This window comes from Mugil cephalus, chromosome 1, assembly GCF_022458985.1.
Source record: "Mugil cephalus isolate CIBA_MC_2020 chromosome 1, CIBA_Mcephalus_1.1, whole genome shotgun sequence".
NCBI classification, from domain to species: Eukaryota; Metazoa; Chordata; class Actinopteri; order Mugiliformes; family Mugilidae; genus Mugil; species Mugil cephalus.
In genome coordinates, this window is record NC_061770.1 from 46,516,174 (window position 1) to 46,531,951 (window position 15,778).

The 15,778-nt window shown below is 39.4% G+C and overlaps 1 protein-coding gene across 1 annotated transcript; it reads left to right on the forward strand.

Annotated features, from left to right (window-relative positions):
* Window positions 1–8,348: 8,348 nt before the first annotated feature.
* On the forward strand, window positions 8,349–10,061 carry LOC125010525 (putative C-type lectin domain family 20 member A). The gene is made up of 3 exons (XM_047589252.1): window positions 8,349–8,361; window positions 8,910–9,233; window positions 9,552–10,061. Exons 1-3 carry the CDS (start codon window positions 8,349–8,351, stop codon window positions 9,896–9,898), a joined length of 684 nt encoding a protein of 227 aa, XP_047445208.1. The 3' UTR covers window positions 9,899–10,061.
* Window positions 10,062–15,778: the final 5,717 nt, after the last annotated feature.

Genomic DNA, 15,778 nt, shown 5'->3' on the forward strand with positions numbered 1-15,778 from the left:
AGCAGGGGGTCAAACTCAAATTCATAGCGGGCCAACATTTAATAAATGGTGTACAATAAATCGACCTGCATGAAGGTTATGATGTTAAGATTTGTTCAGGTGTTTTACAGAGACAGAGTGACTTTGGAGGTTTTAGCTTTTGGTGATGTTCAATTGTATTGTGTATCCTGCGTTCATCTGTCGACACCAGCGTCTTTAAAACCAACTAAACAGTAACTTCCATGAGCACTAATGTATCCATGAAATCAAATCAAACCAGAGTCTTGAACTTTATGTTATCTATGCCCCAGTCTCTAGCCTGAAACAAACAGTGGTTTTGTAGTTATTCTTTAGAGCTTCTAATTTTAAACAAAAGGGTTGATGACTCATCCTGCACTTGTACTAACCTTACATCCAATGAAAGCTATCTCAGATTCTGAAATCTCTCACTCTGCCAGCCTATTTCCTTCACCAGCTAGTTTCTGCTTCCTCAGTAAAATCTACATATCTAGCTTCCCCGCATACAGCTGATACAGATTGGTGGGCGGAGCTTGCTCAGGCAGATTACTAACCAATCAGAGGACACTGGACTCCCCTAGCTTCCTGTTTGACAGGAAACTTCTAAAAATAATGCATGTGATAAGTGATATTATTATAACATTTATTTGCATAGAACTTTTCATAAAAAGTTGTAAAGTGTGTCTAAAGAACATATTTTAAATGTTACATACGTGGCTGATAATTAAAAAAACAAATGTTTTCCCTCGTGCCCTTCTAGTTGGTGCTGTAGTTGTGTGCTGTGTCCTTACAGTGGCTCGAGTCATCTTTTGTGAGTACTCCTTCTTTCCTCAACATATCTTAATTCATTGCCTTTCAGTCGTCAGCAGCTCTTTCTTAACCCACCGTCTCTTTGCAGGTGTTGTGTATTTCAAAGACTGCCCTCAGCAACCCAACATCCCCAACTATCTGTTAGGGCTGGCTTTGATCACTCTGAGCAACATACCATTTGTGACCTTACCCTGTGACGTTCATCCACAGGAGAACCCCAGGGGCTGTAAAGCCGTACTGCAAGGTTTAATAGGCCTGTTTATTTTCATATGGATCCTGCTGGGTCAGTCTTTTACTTCTAAGATCCTATATGGTTTTATAAACTACCCAAAGAGCCTTAATGTTCTCGTCCCTTGTAGGTGATGTGTGGGTCCTCTCAGTGTACCAGCCAAACTATGATCCCACCGCTGCAGACGGTCTTTATTGTAATAAGACCTTGTACACATTTGCTCTCTGGAATGCTGTTTTTAGGATCGTTGTGCTTTGAGTCGTCTTTGCCAACTTCTGCAAAGGAATCGTGTTCTAGGCTTCCCCACCAAATTTCAACTGTTCATTTTCCAACCAGGGGGGACAAAAGAGGAGGAGGGACTGCATCGATTATAAAAAATAACATGTACTCAAATGCAACTCTTTTTAACAGTTACACATCATTTGAGTATCATGCCTTTGTTTTTAGCAGCCCACCTATCCTCTGTCTCACAATCTACAGACCACCCCGCTCTTCCTCCTCTTTTATCAGAGACTTCTCTGATCTGTTATCAATCATCCACACATCATATAACAGAATTTTAATAACTGGTGATGTTAATATACACATGGATGTCTCCTCGGACTCTGTGTCCAGAGAACTTTTAAACGTTTTACAATGCTTTGATTTTACTTAACATATCACACAGCCGACCCACGGCAGGGGACACACCCTGGACCTGGTCATGTCTTATGGCCTATCAGTGGTTGTGTCCTCTGTCGTGGATCTGGCTGTGTCTGACCGTTTCTGTGTGTTTTTTAACATCACCAGTTTTAACCACCGGGAGGCCCCTGTGAGACCAGTGAGGAAACGCTACCTTACTCCTGAAGTGGCTGCAAGTTTTATCCAGGTGCTACAGAGCACTCCTACAGAGATTTTACCAGCGTCCTGTGATTTTATTATTAATGATTTTAACAACAAACTGAAGTAAGCGCTGGACTCAGTGGCTCCACCTGTTATTAAGATAATTAAACCTACACCGCCGTGGAGAAATTAAGAAATTAAACATCTGAAAAGAAACTGCAGGAGCACTGAAAGGAGATGGAGAAAATCAAAGCTTACAGTTCATTATGAAATATTACAGGAACTCCTCAAAACTTTGCAGACCACTTCAGAGGTAAAATCAGTGACATCAGGTCGAGTCTTTTACCTCAACAGATTTTAACCACTGATGAACATGGATCATTGATTTTACGCGAGAAAACACTGGAGAGTTTCGCCCTGGTTGATGCGAGGACACTTGGTCAAGTTTTCTCCCAAGTAAAGCCCACAACCTGCCTTTTAGACCCAATTCCCACACTGTTTTTTAAAACATTTCACGGACTCTTTGAGGAATAGCTGCAATATATGGTGAATTTCTCTCTTCAGGCAGGTGTCTTCCCCGCCTCCTTTAAGGCAGCGGTGGTGAGGCCCGTTCTGAAGAAGAGCAATCTGGACCCAAATAATTTTAATAACTATTGGCCAGTATCCAAGTAACCATTTTTAAGCAACATCATAGAAAAAATAGTTTTTATTCAAGTCAATGATTTCTTGAGTAGGAACAACGTCTTAGAGAAGCATCAGTCTGGTTTTAGGATGAACCACAGTACAGAGACAGCCCTTTTAAAGATGTACCGCCTTCGATCCAGTAGACCATCGTATTCTAATTACCTCTCTGGCACTGTTCTTAACTGCTTCATCTCATACCTCTTTGATAGAAGCTTCTTTGTAAGTCCGGATACCTGTTCCTCAGGAACCCATGGGATTGAGTGTGGGGTTCCCCAGGGGTCAATTCTAGGCCCAACCCTCTTTAACTTATATCTGCTTCCCCTGGGGGACGTCATCAGGAGACACGGCATAAACTTTCATAGTTTTCCTGATGATACACTGCTGTACATCGCTGTGTCTCCTGACAACACAGGGCCTGTTGATGCCCTCTTAAACTGTATTTTAGATATTAAGGCAGAGAATTTCCTACAGCTCAACCAGGACAAAACAGAGGTTTTAGTCATTGGGCCTGAACGCCAGAGAGAGAAACTTTTACCAAAACTACAGGATTTTAAGATTTCACATTCTGTAAAAAATCTGGGTGTGATTTTTGACTCAACTTATTTTCATTCCGCATATTGAAAATATTACAAAGATAGGTTTTTACAATCTCAAGAATATAGCCAGAGTCCGCCTGTGTCTCTCTCAGTTTAGCACGGAGGTGCTGATGCATGCTTTTATTTCTTGTCGTCTGGACTATTGTAATGGACACTTACAATTTACAACTGTTACAAAATTCAGCTGCTCGTGTGCTGACGAGGACCAGAGGGCGAGAGCATATTACACCACTTTTAAAATCGCTGCATTGGCTCCCCGTGCACCTCAGGATCGATTTTAAGGTTCTTTTAGTAGTTTTTAAATGTCTTAATGGTCTTGGGCCTTCTTATTTGTCTGACTTACTTTTACCGTATCAACCCCCACGAACCCTGAGGTCCTCCGGCACCGGCCTTTTAACAATACCACAAGTTAGATCTAGGACACATGGGGGGTGTCCTCCCACACTCGGGGTGGTTCCTGTCTGCCCATGGGGGTGCCGCTCCTTGGGTCCCTCTGGCCTGGGTAGTTAGACATTCTGCACCTTGGTGTGGGGGCCTCTCTGCCCGGAGTGAGTGAGGACGTGTGTGTGCCTGTGTATATGCTGTGTGCATGCCTGTATGTATCTATGTGTCGTGTGTATGCGTGATTGTTTATGTGTTTGTGTGCCTTGTTGTAAACTTTTATATTTCTTGTTTTTGTTTTCTTTGTTGTTTTTTTTTATTTTAGTATGAAAAGTGCTACATAAATAAATAAATTTTGAGTTTATGTGGTGATGACTCCTGTGCCATCCAACACAGACTTTTATGGACAAGTCTGAGACACTGATGGAGCAGTGATGACTGTGGTCAAGTTCATAGCTTCAATTTACTGTGAAAGTGTGCCTTTATTATCACGTAGAAATCTATGCTGTAAATATCATTCTGGATTTCTGCTTTTATTGTGTAATCTGTTTCAGATCAAAGTAAATACACAGAACCAGAGAGACCCAGTTCAGAATATTACATCGCTTGCAGATTACACCACAGCTTAGACACAGGATGAACTCAAGTTTGTCTGAAAAGCGTTCCAAATGTCAAGCAGAGGTGGGACGTTATAGGCACTGTATATGGACATGTCTCCATATTGAGGAGTGCTGGAGTAAAATTGTTAGCAAACGTAATTAGATTTTTAATGTCCAGCTTGATGCTGATCCTCAGATTCTGCTTCTCGGCTTTGCCCGGTCGTCATATTAAAGGGTCTCATCAAAGAAACATTTATTGCTTAGATGGATTGATAATGCTCCACCTACAATTAGGGGTTGGCACAAAGTGATTTTTGACTTTCTACCGATGGAATACCTAACATACAGATTCAAACGTAAGATGGATAATTTTTGTAGGATAAGAACCCCTTTCTTTAAATATGCAGGTAAAAGACTCACAACCATTGTATTAAAAGAGATGATAGATGGCAGTGAAGAAAACTGGCTAACTGATGTTTTTGGGTCATAAGGTTGGACATTCATTCCACATTCCAGTGATACTCTCACAGCTTGTTAGTACAGGGAGATGATTTTCTCTGAGTGTATTTTACTGTGTATATCACACAACAAGTTGTCAGGGATTTGTTTTTGTGGCCATGTTGTTTTGGTGTTTGTTGTCTGTGTTCATGTCAGAAAATGTAATGAAAGTATTAAAGCTTGACCGTGTAGGTTTTAGCAAATATTACTCACTCAGGAGTAAAGGGCATTAGAGAGTAAAGGGCATTACTTTAATTTACCATCATTACACAATTTGTACTTAAAATACTGTAGAATAAACTCAAAAAAAGCTACACTGCCTATGTTCACCTTAATGAACAAATATCTTGACAGTTTTGGAACAGTTAGAGAACTTTACATATTCAGTCTGTGGGTTTTAGATGCTCTGCTGTGTTGGATGTTAATCTGTGATATGAAAACTTCCTCTTTGGAAAGTTTAAGCTCAACTTCTTTGACCTTGTCTCACTAAGTTTGAAGTGGACTCTGACTAAACATTCAGTAAACGTTAAATAAGTGAGACCTAACAGTCTCCTTTAGGATACATCTGTCTTCCTTGAGTAAAACTACAGATTAAACCTGAAACACTTTTCTCCTTTGGACAAGAAGGAATCAACCAACCAATGGATCAGTCCACCTGGAGACTTCAGTCCTAAACATAGACCTACAGTAGTAGCAGAGTTTTCCAGGATGTTGAGGAAGTAATGACTCAGTACTTTTGGTCCTAGTTTGAATTCATTTGTATATTCCCCACCTGCTTGTTTTCCTCTTCCTTAATACACTGAACTCAGTGTTGCTGCTTTTTTAAACTTTGACATGAAGCACTGACTGTAGATTAATACTTTATACTCTACATAGTCATAGACAGTGTTTAAAGAATAGTTGTTGTTGATAAATGTCCAGGAAGGTAGCAACAGAATGTGCAGCTGCCTTCAAATCTATGGCTGATCTTAGCTGTCTGGTCTCCACATACCTTACGCTTCCGTTTATTCTCATGGTCCTCTAGAGGACGGCCTCAGCAGGCAGCAGTTTTAATGGGTTTCTGATTCAACTGTTGTAGCATATAAGAAAGATTTGGTAACACTTTCTATGAAGGTTGTATTTCTAATGCCCTATGAATGCACTCATAATGTTTTATAAGGTGTCTATAAAGCATTATAATGGTCATTATTACCACCTATACATATTCACAAGTCATTATAACCAACTTCATGATGCATTATGACAACTGGTTATGAATCATTATAATTTTAATCTGAATAGTGCATTATAAATATGTCAATATCTGCCTAGTCACTTGTTAATGTTATGATGCATCATAACTACTTTGCTTTGCTAAATGTGCATAGTGATGCATAATGAGTTTTGACTTCTACTATAGTCCTTTATATCTGTAGTTATAAGTATATTTAATAAAGTTATAATAATGTATATATCTCCCTACAGCACACTGTTATAAACAGCTATGCAATATCATAAGTGCTATTTGTCAGCGCTAAGTAAAGTGACAAGAATATGACACTATTATTAACAGATATAAGTTACTATGAGTAATTAAAAGGTGCAATGAACTAAGTCCTGAGTCTGACATCTTTACCCCATATGCACAATGTTAATATCATAGGTGTTATTTGTCAGCTTTAGGTAAATTAGTGCAAATGAGGTGTTGTGGATATAAGACTATTATAAACAAATATGAGGCATAATGAAATGAGAGCCTGGACAGTAAAGACAAAAGGAATGCATTTAGTTCACTTTATTTTCATTTAAACCAACACACATAATCAGAATGATTATCAATGCTCTGAGCACATTACACAAACACATGAAACACGTGAAACAGGCCACAAAAGTGGCACAGCGTGGCCCTATAGATGTGTCTCTTTGGGTTGGTGAGGTGATTCAGGGTCAGAGGTCAGGAGATGGTTTGACAGAAACTACAAGAAGAACAAAGGCAAATCTTTAGTGCTCTAGTTGGGTTTGTTATTAATGCAGGAAGTTTTGATTGAAAACACATAAACAGATCACGTTTTTTTCACCTCATTTGCACTAATTTAGCTAAAGCTTACAAATAACACCTATGATATTAACATAGTCATTTATAATATTGTGCATATGGGGTAAAGATGCCAGACCCAGGACTTAGTTCATTGCACCTTTTAATTACTCATAGTAACTTATATCTGTTAATAATAGTGTCATATTCTTGTCACTTTACTTAGCGCTGACAAATAGCACATGATATTGCATAGCTGTTTATAACAGTGTGCTGTAGGGAGATATATACATTATTATAACTTTATTAAATATACTTATAACTACAGATATAAAGGACTATAGTAGAAGTCAAAACTCATTGTGCATCACTATGCACATTTAGCAAAGCAAAGTAGTTATGATGCATCATAAAATGAACAAGTGACTAGGCAGATATTGACATATTTATAATGCACTATTCAGATTAAAATTATAATGATTCATAACCAGTTGTCATAATGCATCATGAAGTTGGTTATGACGACTTGTGAATATGTATAGATGGTAATAATGACCATTATAATGCTTTATAGACACCTTATAAAATATTATGAGTGCATTCATAGGGCATTATAAATATAACCTTCATAGAAAGTGTTACCAAAGATTTCATTCTCAAATTCTAGCCACACACTGACCACTATCCTCCTGCCCATATTTCTCACATGTTCACACTCAAGTGTCAAACACAAGCATCTAACTATCGTTACAAGTTAGCCTGCAGTTGTGTTTGGTTGTTGAGCTGTGACATGTAAAGTGATGCTTTAACAGTGACACCATCAGACTCTTTGTTATTGTGTCCACAGGCTTGAGGCTGATTAGGATTAATCCACAGTCTATTTGCAAGACTCCAGATTAAACCTGAAACTCTTTTCTCCTTCTGAAAAGAGCAAATCAACCGTATCTGTCAGTCCACCTGGAGACTTGAGTCCAAAACAAAAACATACAATAGTAGAAGGTTGTTCAAGGTTGGTCAGTTGCACTATTTTCATAGTAGAGGAGGACATTTGAGTCCTGTTTTGAATAATTTTGTATTTTCCACCTGCTTGTTTTCCTCTTCCTAAAAACACGAGACTGTACAATGGAGCCAGTGTTGCATCTTTTGACAACGTCACATGACGTGTTTAAATGTGAGCTTCATCCAACAGAGACAAACAGCTGAAATCAAACGTCAGTTTCATCCAACAGAGCAAAGATGCAGTGGAGTCTGCTCCTTGTGATGGGTAAGTGGATCAGATCAACATCAACCATACTGCTGTATGTCTTTATATATCTTCACAAGCATCTACTTTGTTGCTTTGTTTGGTCCCTGCCAGGTCTTTGAATTTCACTTAAGGAGGAAATAAACTGGGCTGAAACACAGTCAATAAAATGACTGAATGTGTCTTACAATCAGCTCTACGTCTGTGTTTTCTCTGATTTCAGGTCAGTGTTACTTCATCTCATGTCAACTCTACCAGTACCACTATGTTGAAGATACAAAGAACTGGACAGAAGCTCAGGAGTACTGCAGAGAACATTACACTGATCTGGCCACAGTGTCTAACATGACAGACATGAAGAGACTCCTTGAAGAATCTACAAGGAGAAAAACTGAAGCCTGGATTGGACTGAACAACAGAGCAGATGTCAAAAGGACATGGCACTGGTCTCTACCTGGAGTGGAGTTTAAAGATAATGGAACAAGATGGTATGGTGGTGAACCAAATGATGTTGGAAATAATGAGAACTGTGTTGGAATGAGAAACAGCAAATGGCATGATTTTCCATGTGAACCATCAAAACCTTTTCTCTGCTACAATGGTGAGAATATAAGTCTCTAATAATTCTAGTTGTTTTGTTTGTTGATTTGTTTCTGATTTATCAAATATTGGTGACAGAGTTCACACAACAGTAAAAGAAGAATCATCATTTATCTTTCAGCTCAGTTATAATGAGGGTCACAGGTTATAATATGAGTAACATGACCTGTTGGTGGGAACTAAATTCTATGAATTCTGGTAGGAGATATGGCCACAGTTCAATCAGTATATTTTATTGTTGACATGACATCAGCAGGACTTTCTGATTACATGATTGTGTTTTCATCATCATTATTGATTTGACTTCTTTAAGACTCTGTGAGAGAAAAATCATTCTCCTTCATATTCAACAGTTTTCTATTTAGTGATAATTTCATGACGTGGACAAAGACGATTGATGACGACTATGATTGATGTTTGTGTGTTTACTCCACAGAAAGTGGATCCAAAAAGATCCATTCGATTAATGAAACGAAGAAGAACTGGATTGATGCTCAGAAATACTGCAGAGATCATCACACAGACCTGGTCAGTGGATTGAAGCAGTTGGATCAAGTAAATCTCAGTGATGGCAAAGACTATTGGATCGGCCTGTTCAGAGACACCTGGAGGTGGTCAGATGGGAGCAGTTTCTCTTTCAGACACTGGGATCAGACTCTGTCACCAGGAGACGAATGTGCAGTGACCATGTTGAATGAAGAACAAGGAAGATGGAAGAACGCCGACTGTACTGACAAAAAACCTTTCTTCTGTTATGATGGTGAGTTTTTAAAGATATGAAGATAAAGTAACATTTCCACATTTAGCTCCAGAACTGGAAACTGTCTGAAGATCTACCAGAATCTATTATTCCACATCATCCACATCTATTTATGTATGAGTTAATGTGCAATTATTTCAGAGATGATTAAATCTACACTACAAAAACAGATTTGGATTCAGTCTGTAATTTTATTTCCCAGCTGCATGGATATGCATCAAAATATCAGAATATGAAGTGAAGTCACCAAATAAAAAGAGACTTTGTTTAATGCTTTTAAAAGTCTTTAATCAATGTGACCATGTCTTTCAATGACAGATAACGTGATCCTGATCAAAGAAAATAAGACCTGGGAGGAAGCCTTGTATTACTGCAGAGACAACTACAATGACCTGGTCTCCATCACTAAGCTTGATGAACAGAGATGGGTTCAAGAGAGAGCCAAGAAAGCCTCAACTCCTTTTGTCTGGCTGGGACTGCGCTACACCTGCACTCTGGATTTCTGGTTCTGGGTCAGTGATGAGGTAGTCGGCTATAAGAACTGGGCCTCAGATGGAAAGAATGACGACTGTGACATGTCTGGAGCCATGGACACAGGAGGAGAACATCAGTGGGTCACAAAACAAGATAACGAGACGTTTAATTTCATCTGTTCTAAGTCTTAGACTCACTGATAACTGTCTTTTTATTCATATACTCTGAATGTTGGTTGTGTATCAAACGTATTCTTTCCATCTGTCTTGAATGGTGAAGTGGGAAATGTAGGAATCCCAACGTGAAATGTGTAAAAGCTGTCTTCAGATTGTGAGAGGAAGAAGCTCCACTATAGTCAGTTGTAAAGTAGTGCAGCTTTACTGTGGATGTTTTAAAGTGGAATAAGTGGATAATGTGATGTGATGATGTTAACACAATTATCATGGAACTGGTGCAGAAACACCTGAAAGACTCCAGGTGTCAAATAACCAGCACCATTTGTATCTCAAGTGTGAAGTTTCTCCTTCTTTCCCACTTTCTCTCCTTTCTAACGTGTAGACTTCTCTCACAACACTGAGCTCATTTGCTTTCAAGAGAAAACAGGAGACTATGTTATGTTGAATCTTTTGCTGATATTATATTCTATAAAATGACATGTATGTTATGGTTAATTCCTGGAGCTTGCTTTAAATGAATAGTTGAATTCTCTGTTGACGTGTAATGTTCATTTACTTCAGTTTGTTCATCTACATCTTATCTACCATTGAATACATAGACACAAGTTTAGAAGATGAACCATTTACCCAATGTATGTAATCACAAACCAAAAAAATCTATAAAAGAAATGAAAAGCTGTACGTTGTTATTCGTTTTATTTCTTTGAATTCATCTTTTCATGTGTGAAATGTCAGCATTATGTTTTAATGATTTTATTTCATTTGTCATTTGTTTACAACACGTTTCCTCCGTTGACGTAAAGATGTGCATTAAACCTAGATGCCCTACAGCAGGGGGGTCAAACTCAAATTCATAGCGGGCCAACATTTAATAAATGGTGTACAATAAATCGACCTGCATGAAGGTTATGATGTTAAGATTTGTTCAGGTGTTTTATAGAGACAGAGTGACGTTGGAGGTTGTAGCTTTTGGTGATGTTCAGTTGTATTGTGTATCCTGTGTTCATCTGTCGACACCAGCGTCTTTAAAACCAACTAAACAGTAACCTCCATGAGCACTAATGTAGCAGCTTTAATCTGGTTGCTTGAAGAATAAATGCTCCAGGGCCAGAATGTGGGATCTGCACTTTATTCCCTATCAGAGCAGGGGGGACACAGTGAGCAGAGACACGGGCACAAGCTCTCTCTCCGCAGCATTATACACTCTTCCCAAGTTCTGGGCCTTTTGTTTTTAAGGAAAATGAATATACATATATGATTACAAATAAAATGTACACACCAAAATGTGCCATTAAATATGAATTTTGCATTTCTAAATTAATTTACATCAATAATAAACAACAAACAAAGCAAAATATAGCATATTCAAAGTGACCTGGGTCCCTATTTCAATAAAATAAAAACGTTTTTTCTGTGTCCTATGTCCTTTAATTAGTACAACACACTCATACTGTGGATATCCCTCTAGGCAGACCATTTACAATTATAAAATTAACAGTTTTAACCATTTAATAATGAATTTAGTGACGAACCTATCAGAGCAGGGGGGACACAGTGAGCAGAGACACGGGCACAAGCTATCTCTCAGCAGCTGCAGCAGGACAGAAAATATACAAATGAGGCTCAAAACTGACTTTTTCTGATTTTTTCAATACCTAAAACACACCAAAACATTACAAACAACCTGACCCTACATTTTCAGGACGTTTCCAACAGAAGAACCCACTTTTAAACATGCTAGCATAGTTTAATGAGAGAGAGCATCCCTACACAGCTAACCGTTATACACTCTTCCCAAGTTCTGGGCGGGAAGGTGTGGCTACACTGCACATGCGTCACACTCTGTGCGTCATTAATTAAGGTCCCCCGTGCTACGACGACTAAACCGGAAATATGTATATCAATAAATCAAAAAACTAAAAACTAAAACAGAAATACAGACACCATCACACAGTTTTGGGAATGTTCACCTAGATAATATCAAAATAAACATTTATAATATAATCAAAATATTGGCACAGCTACACTAACGTCACCATGAAATCAAATCAAACCAGAGTCTTGCACTTTATGTCATCTATGCCCCAGTCTCTAGCCTGAAACAAACAGTGGTTTTGTAGGTATTCTTTAGAGCTTCTAATTTTAAAGAAAAGGGGGTTGATGACTCATCCTGCACTTGAACTAACCGTACATCCAGTGAAAGCTATCTCAGATTTTGAAATCTCTCCCTCTGCCAGCCTATTTCCTTCACCAGCTAGTTTCCGCTTCCTCAGTAAAATCTGCATATCTAGCTTCCCTGGTTACAGCTGATGCAGATTGGTGGGCGGAGCTTGCTCAGGCAGATTACTAACCAATCAGAGGACACTGGACTCCACTAGCTTCCTGTTTGTCAGGAAACTTCTAAAAACATTGTATGTGATAAGTGATATTATCATAACATTTATTTGCATAGAACTTTCCATAAAAAGTTGTAAAGTGTGTCTAAAGAACATATTTTAAATGTTACATACGTGGCTGATAATTAAAAAAACAAATGTTTTCCCTCGTGCCCTTCTAGTTGGTGCTGTAGTTGTGTGCTGTGTCTTTACAGTGGCTCGAGTCATCTTTGGTGAGTACTCCTTCTTTCCTCAACATATCTTAATTCATTGCCTTTCAGTCGCCAGCAGCTCTTTCTTAACCATCTCTTTGCAGGGGTTGTGTATTTCAAAGACTGCCCTCAGCAAAACAACATCCCCAACTATCTGTTAGGGCTGGCTTTGATTCAATACAATACAAATCGTCTCAAGACGCTTCACAAAAACCAGCCTGCAACCTCCAGAGCAAGCCTGAGGGTGACAGTGGCAAGGAAAAACTCCCTTTCAACAGGAAGAAACCTTGAGCAGAACCCAGCTCATATGGAGGGACCCATCTGCTGAAGGCCAGCCGGTTAGAAACAGAGAAGATAGAGAGAAAAGAAGAGCAGGAGAAACAAGGTAAACAAACTTCTGTCATAGATACATACATCAAGCGGAAGGAAACATGTAGGGTCTAGTAATATAACACATAGCTGATGATCTGTGACAATTTGTGAGTATAACAGGAATTATGGGCAGGTTGGTGAATTGTTCATCTTGGTAGGAGTGGACAACTGGAGGAGGCCATGATGACTGGGGCAGATGTAGTTTATGGAGCTCCACAGGTCTGATACACAGCACTCCAGACCATGAAGACTGGGCTGGTTGATGAGGCCACGGCAGCAGATGTAGCTTAGAACTCCACAGGTCAGATATTCAGCACTCCAGACCAGAGACCCTCACAAGAAGATGGAGGGGGAGGGGAGAGAGTAAGACACAGTGGTTAGTAAATTATAAGAGATAGAAAATAAAATGATAAGATATTAGAGGACAGGAGCCAGAGAAGAAAGAGGAGAGGACATGTCCTCAGTGCATCGTCCCCCTGCAGCCTAGGCCTATAGCAGCATAACTAAGGGATGGTTAAGTCCAGCCCTAACTATAAGCTTTTTCAAAAAGGAAAGTCTGACCTTAAACGTAGAGACTGTGTCTGCCTCCTGAACCCAAACTGGGAGCTGGTTCCATAGGAGAGGAGCCTGATAGCTGAAGGCTCTACCTCCCATTCTACTTTTGGAAACTCTAGGAACCACAAGCAGACCTGCACTTAGAGATCGTAGTGATCTGTTGGGACAGTATGGTACTATGAGGTCTTTCATATATGATGGATCTAGGCCTTTCAGGGCCTTGTATGTAAGGAGGAGGATTTTAAATTCAATTCTAAATTTTAAAGGGAGCCAATGAAGAGAAGCTAATACTGGATTAATATGATCTCTCTTGCTAATTCCTGTCAGTGCTCTTGCTGCAGCGTTTTGAATCAATTGGAGGCTTTTTAAAGAGCTACTTGGACAACCAGACAGTAAAGAGTTACAATAATCCAGCCTGGAAGACACAAATGCATGAACTAGTTTTTCCGCATCACTCTGAGAAAGGATGCTCCTAATTTTGATGATACTACGAAGGTGAAAGAAAGCAGTCCTGGTCACCTGCTTTATGTGAGAATTAAAGGACATATCCTGGTCAAATATAACACCAAGGTTTTTCACAGTAGTACTGGAGGCCAAGGTAATGCCATCCAACAAAAGCAGGTGATTAGATAATGAATCTCTGACATGTTTAGAGCCAAATACGATAACTTCAGTTTTGTCTGAGTTTAAAAGTAGAAAATTACAGGTCATCCAAGCCTTTATGTCTTCAAGGTATGCTTGGAGTTTAACCAGCGGATTGGTTTCATCTGGTTTCATGGATAAATATAGCTGGGTATCATCTGCGTAGCAATGGAAGTTTATGCCGTGCTTTCTCATAATATTGCCTAAGGGAAGCATGTATAATGTGAATAATATTGGTCCTAGCACAGAACCCTGAGGAACTCCATAGCTTACTTTGATGACTCTGATCAACATACCATTTGTGACCTTACCCTGTGACGTTCATCCACAGGAGAACCCCAGGGGCTGTAAAGCCGTACTGCAAGGTTTAATAGGCCTGTTTATTTTCATATGGATTCTGCTGGGTCGGTCTTTTACTTCTAAGATCTTATATGGTTATATAAACTACCCAAAGAGTCGCTATTTAGCTTCTTAATGTTCTCGTCCCTTGTAGGTGATGTGTGGGTCCTCTCAGTGTACCAGCCAAACTATGATCCCACCGCTGCAGACGATCTTTATTGTAATAAGACCTTGTACACATTTGCTTTCTGGAATGCTGTTTTTGAGAGCATTGCGCTTGGAGTCGTCTTTGCCAACTTCTGCAAAGGAATCGTGTTCTAGGCTTCCCCACCAAATTTCAACTATTTAATTTCCACCAGGGGGACAAAAGAGGAGGAGGGACTGCATCACTTATAAAAAACAATTACATGTACTCAAATGCAACTCTTTTTAACAGTTACACATCATTTTAGTATCATGCCCTTGTTTTTAGCAGCCCACCTATCCTCTGTCTCACAATCTACAGACCACCCCGCTATTCCTCCTCTTTTATCACAGACTTCTCTGATCTGTTATCAATCATCCACACATCATATAACAGAATTTTAATAACTGGTGATTTTAATATACACGTGGATTTCTCCTCGGACTCTGTGTCCAGAGAACTTTTAAACGTTTTACTTAACATATCACACAGCCGACCCACGGCAGGGGAGACACCCTGGACCTGGTCATATCTTATGGCCTATCCGTGGTTGTGTCCTCTGTCGTGGATCTGGCTGTGTCTGACCGTTTCTGTGTGTTTTTTAACATTACCAGTTTTAACCAGCGGGAGGCCCCTGTGAGAACAGTGAGGAAACGCTATCTTACTCCTGAAAAGGCTGCAAATTTTATCCAGGTTCTACAGAGCACTCCTGCAGAGATTTTACCAGCGTCCTGTGATTTTATTATTAATGATTTTAACAACAAACTGAAGTCAGCGCTGGACTCAGTGGCTCCACCTGTTATTAAGATAATTAAATCGAAACCTACACCGCCGTGGAGAAATGAAGAAATTAAACATCTGAAAAGAAACTGCAGGAGCACTGAGAGGAGATGGAGAAAATCAAAGCTTACAGTTCATTGTGAAATATTACTGGAACTCCTCAAAACTTACAATAACTCGGTCAAACAGGCCAGAAATTCTTACCTCCACAAACTAATCACAGAACACAAAAATGACCCTAAGTTCCTTTTCCCACAATAGATCGTATAACCAACATAAATTTTAACAGCTCATCAAGGATACCTAGTGACGCCTTTGTGCGCACTGTGCAGACCACTTCAGAGGTAAAATCAATGACATTAGGTCGAGTCTTTTACCTAAACAGATTTTAACCACTGACACACATGGATCATTGATTTTACACAAGGAAACACTG

Coding starts and splice junctions, on each gene's coding strand:
- LOC125010525 (XM_047589252.1), top strand. Junction 9,234..9,551: donor ACCTTTCTTCTGTTATGATG/GTGAGTTTTTAA, acceptor TTTCAATGACAG/ATAACGTGATCCTGATCAAA.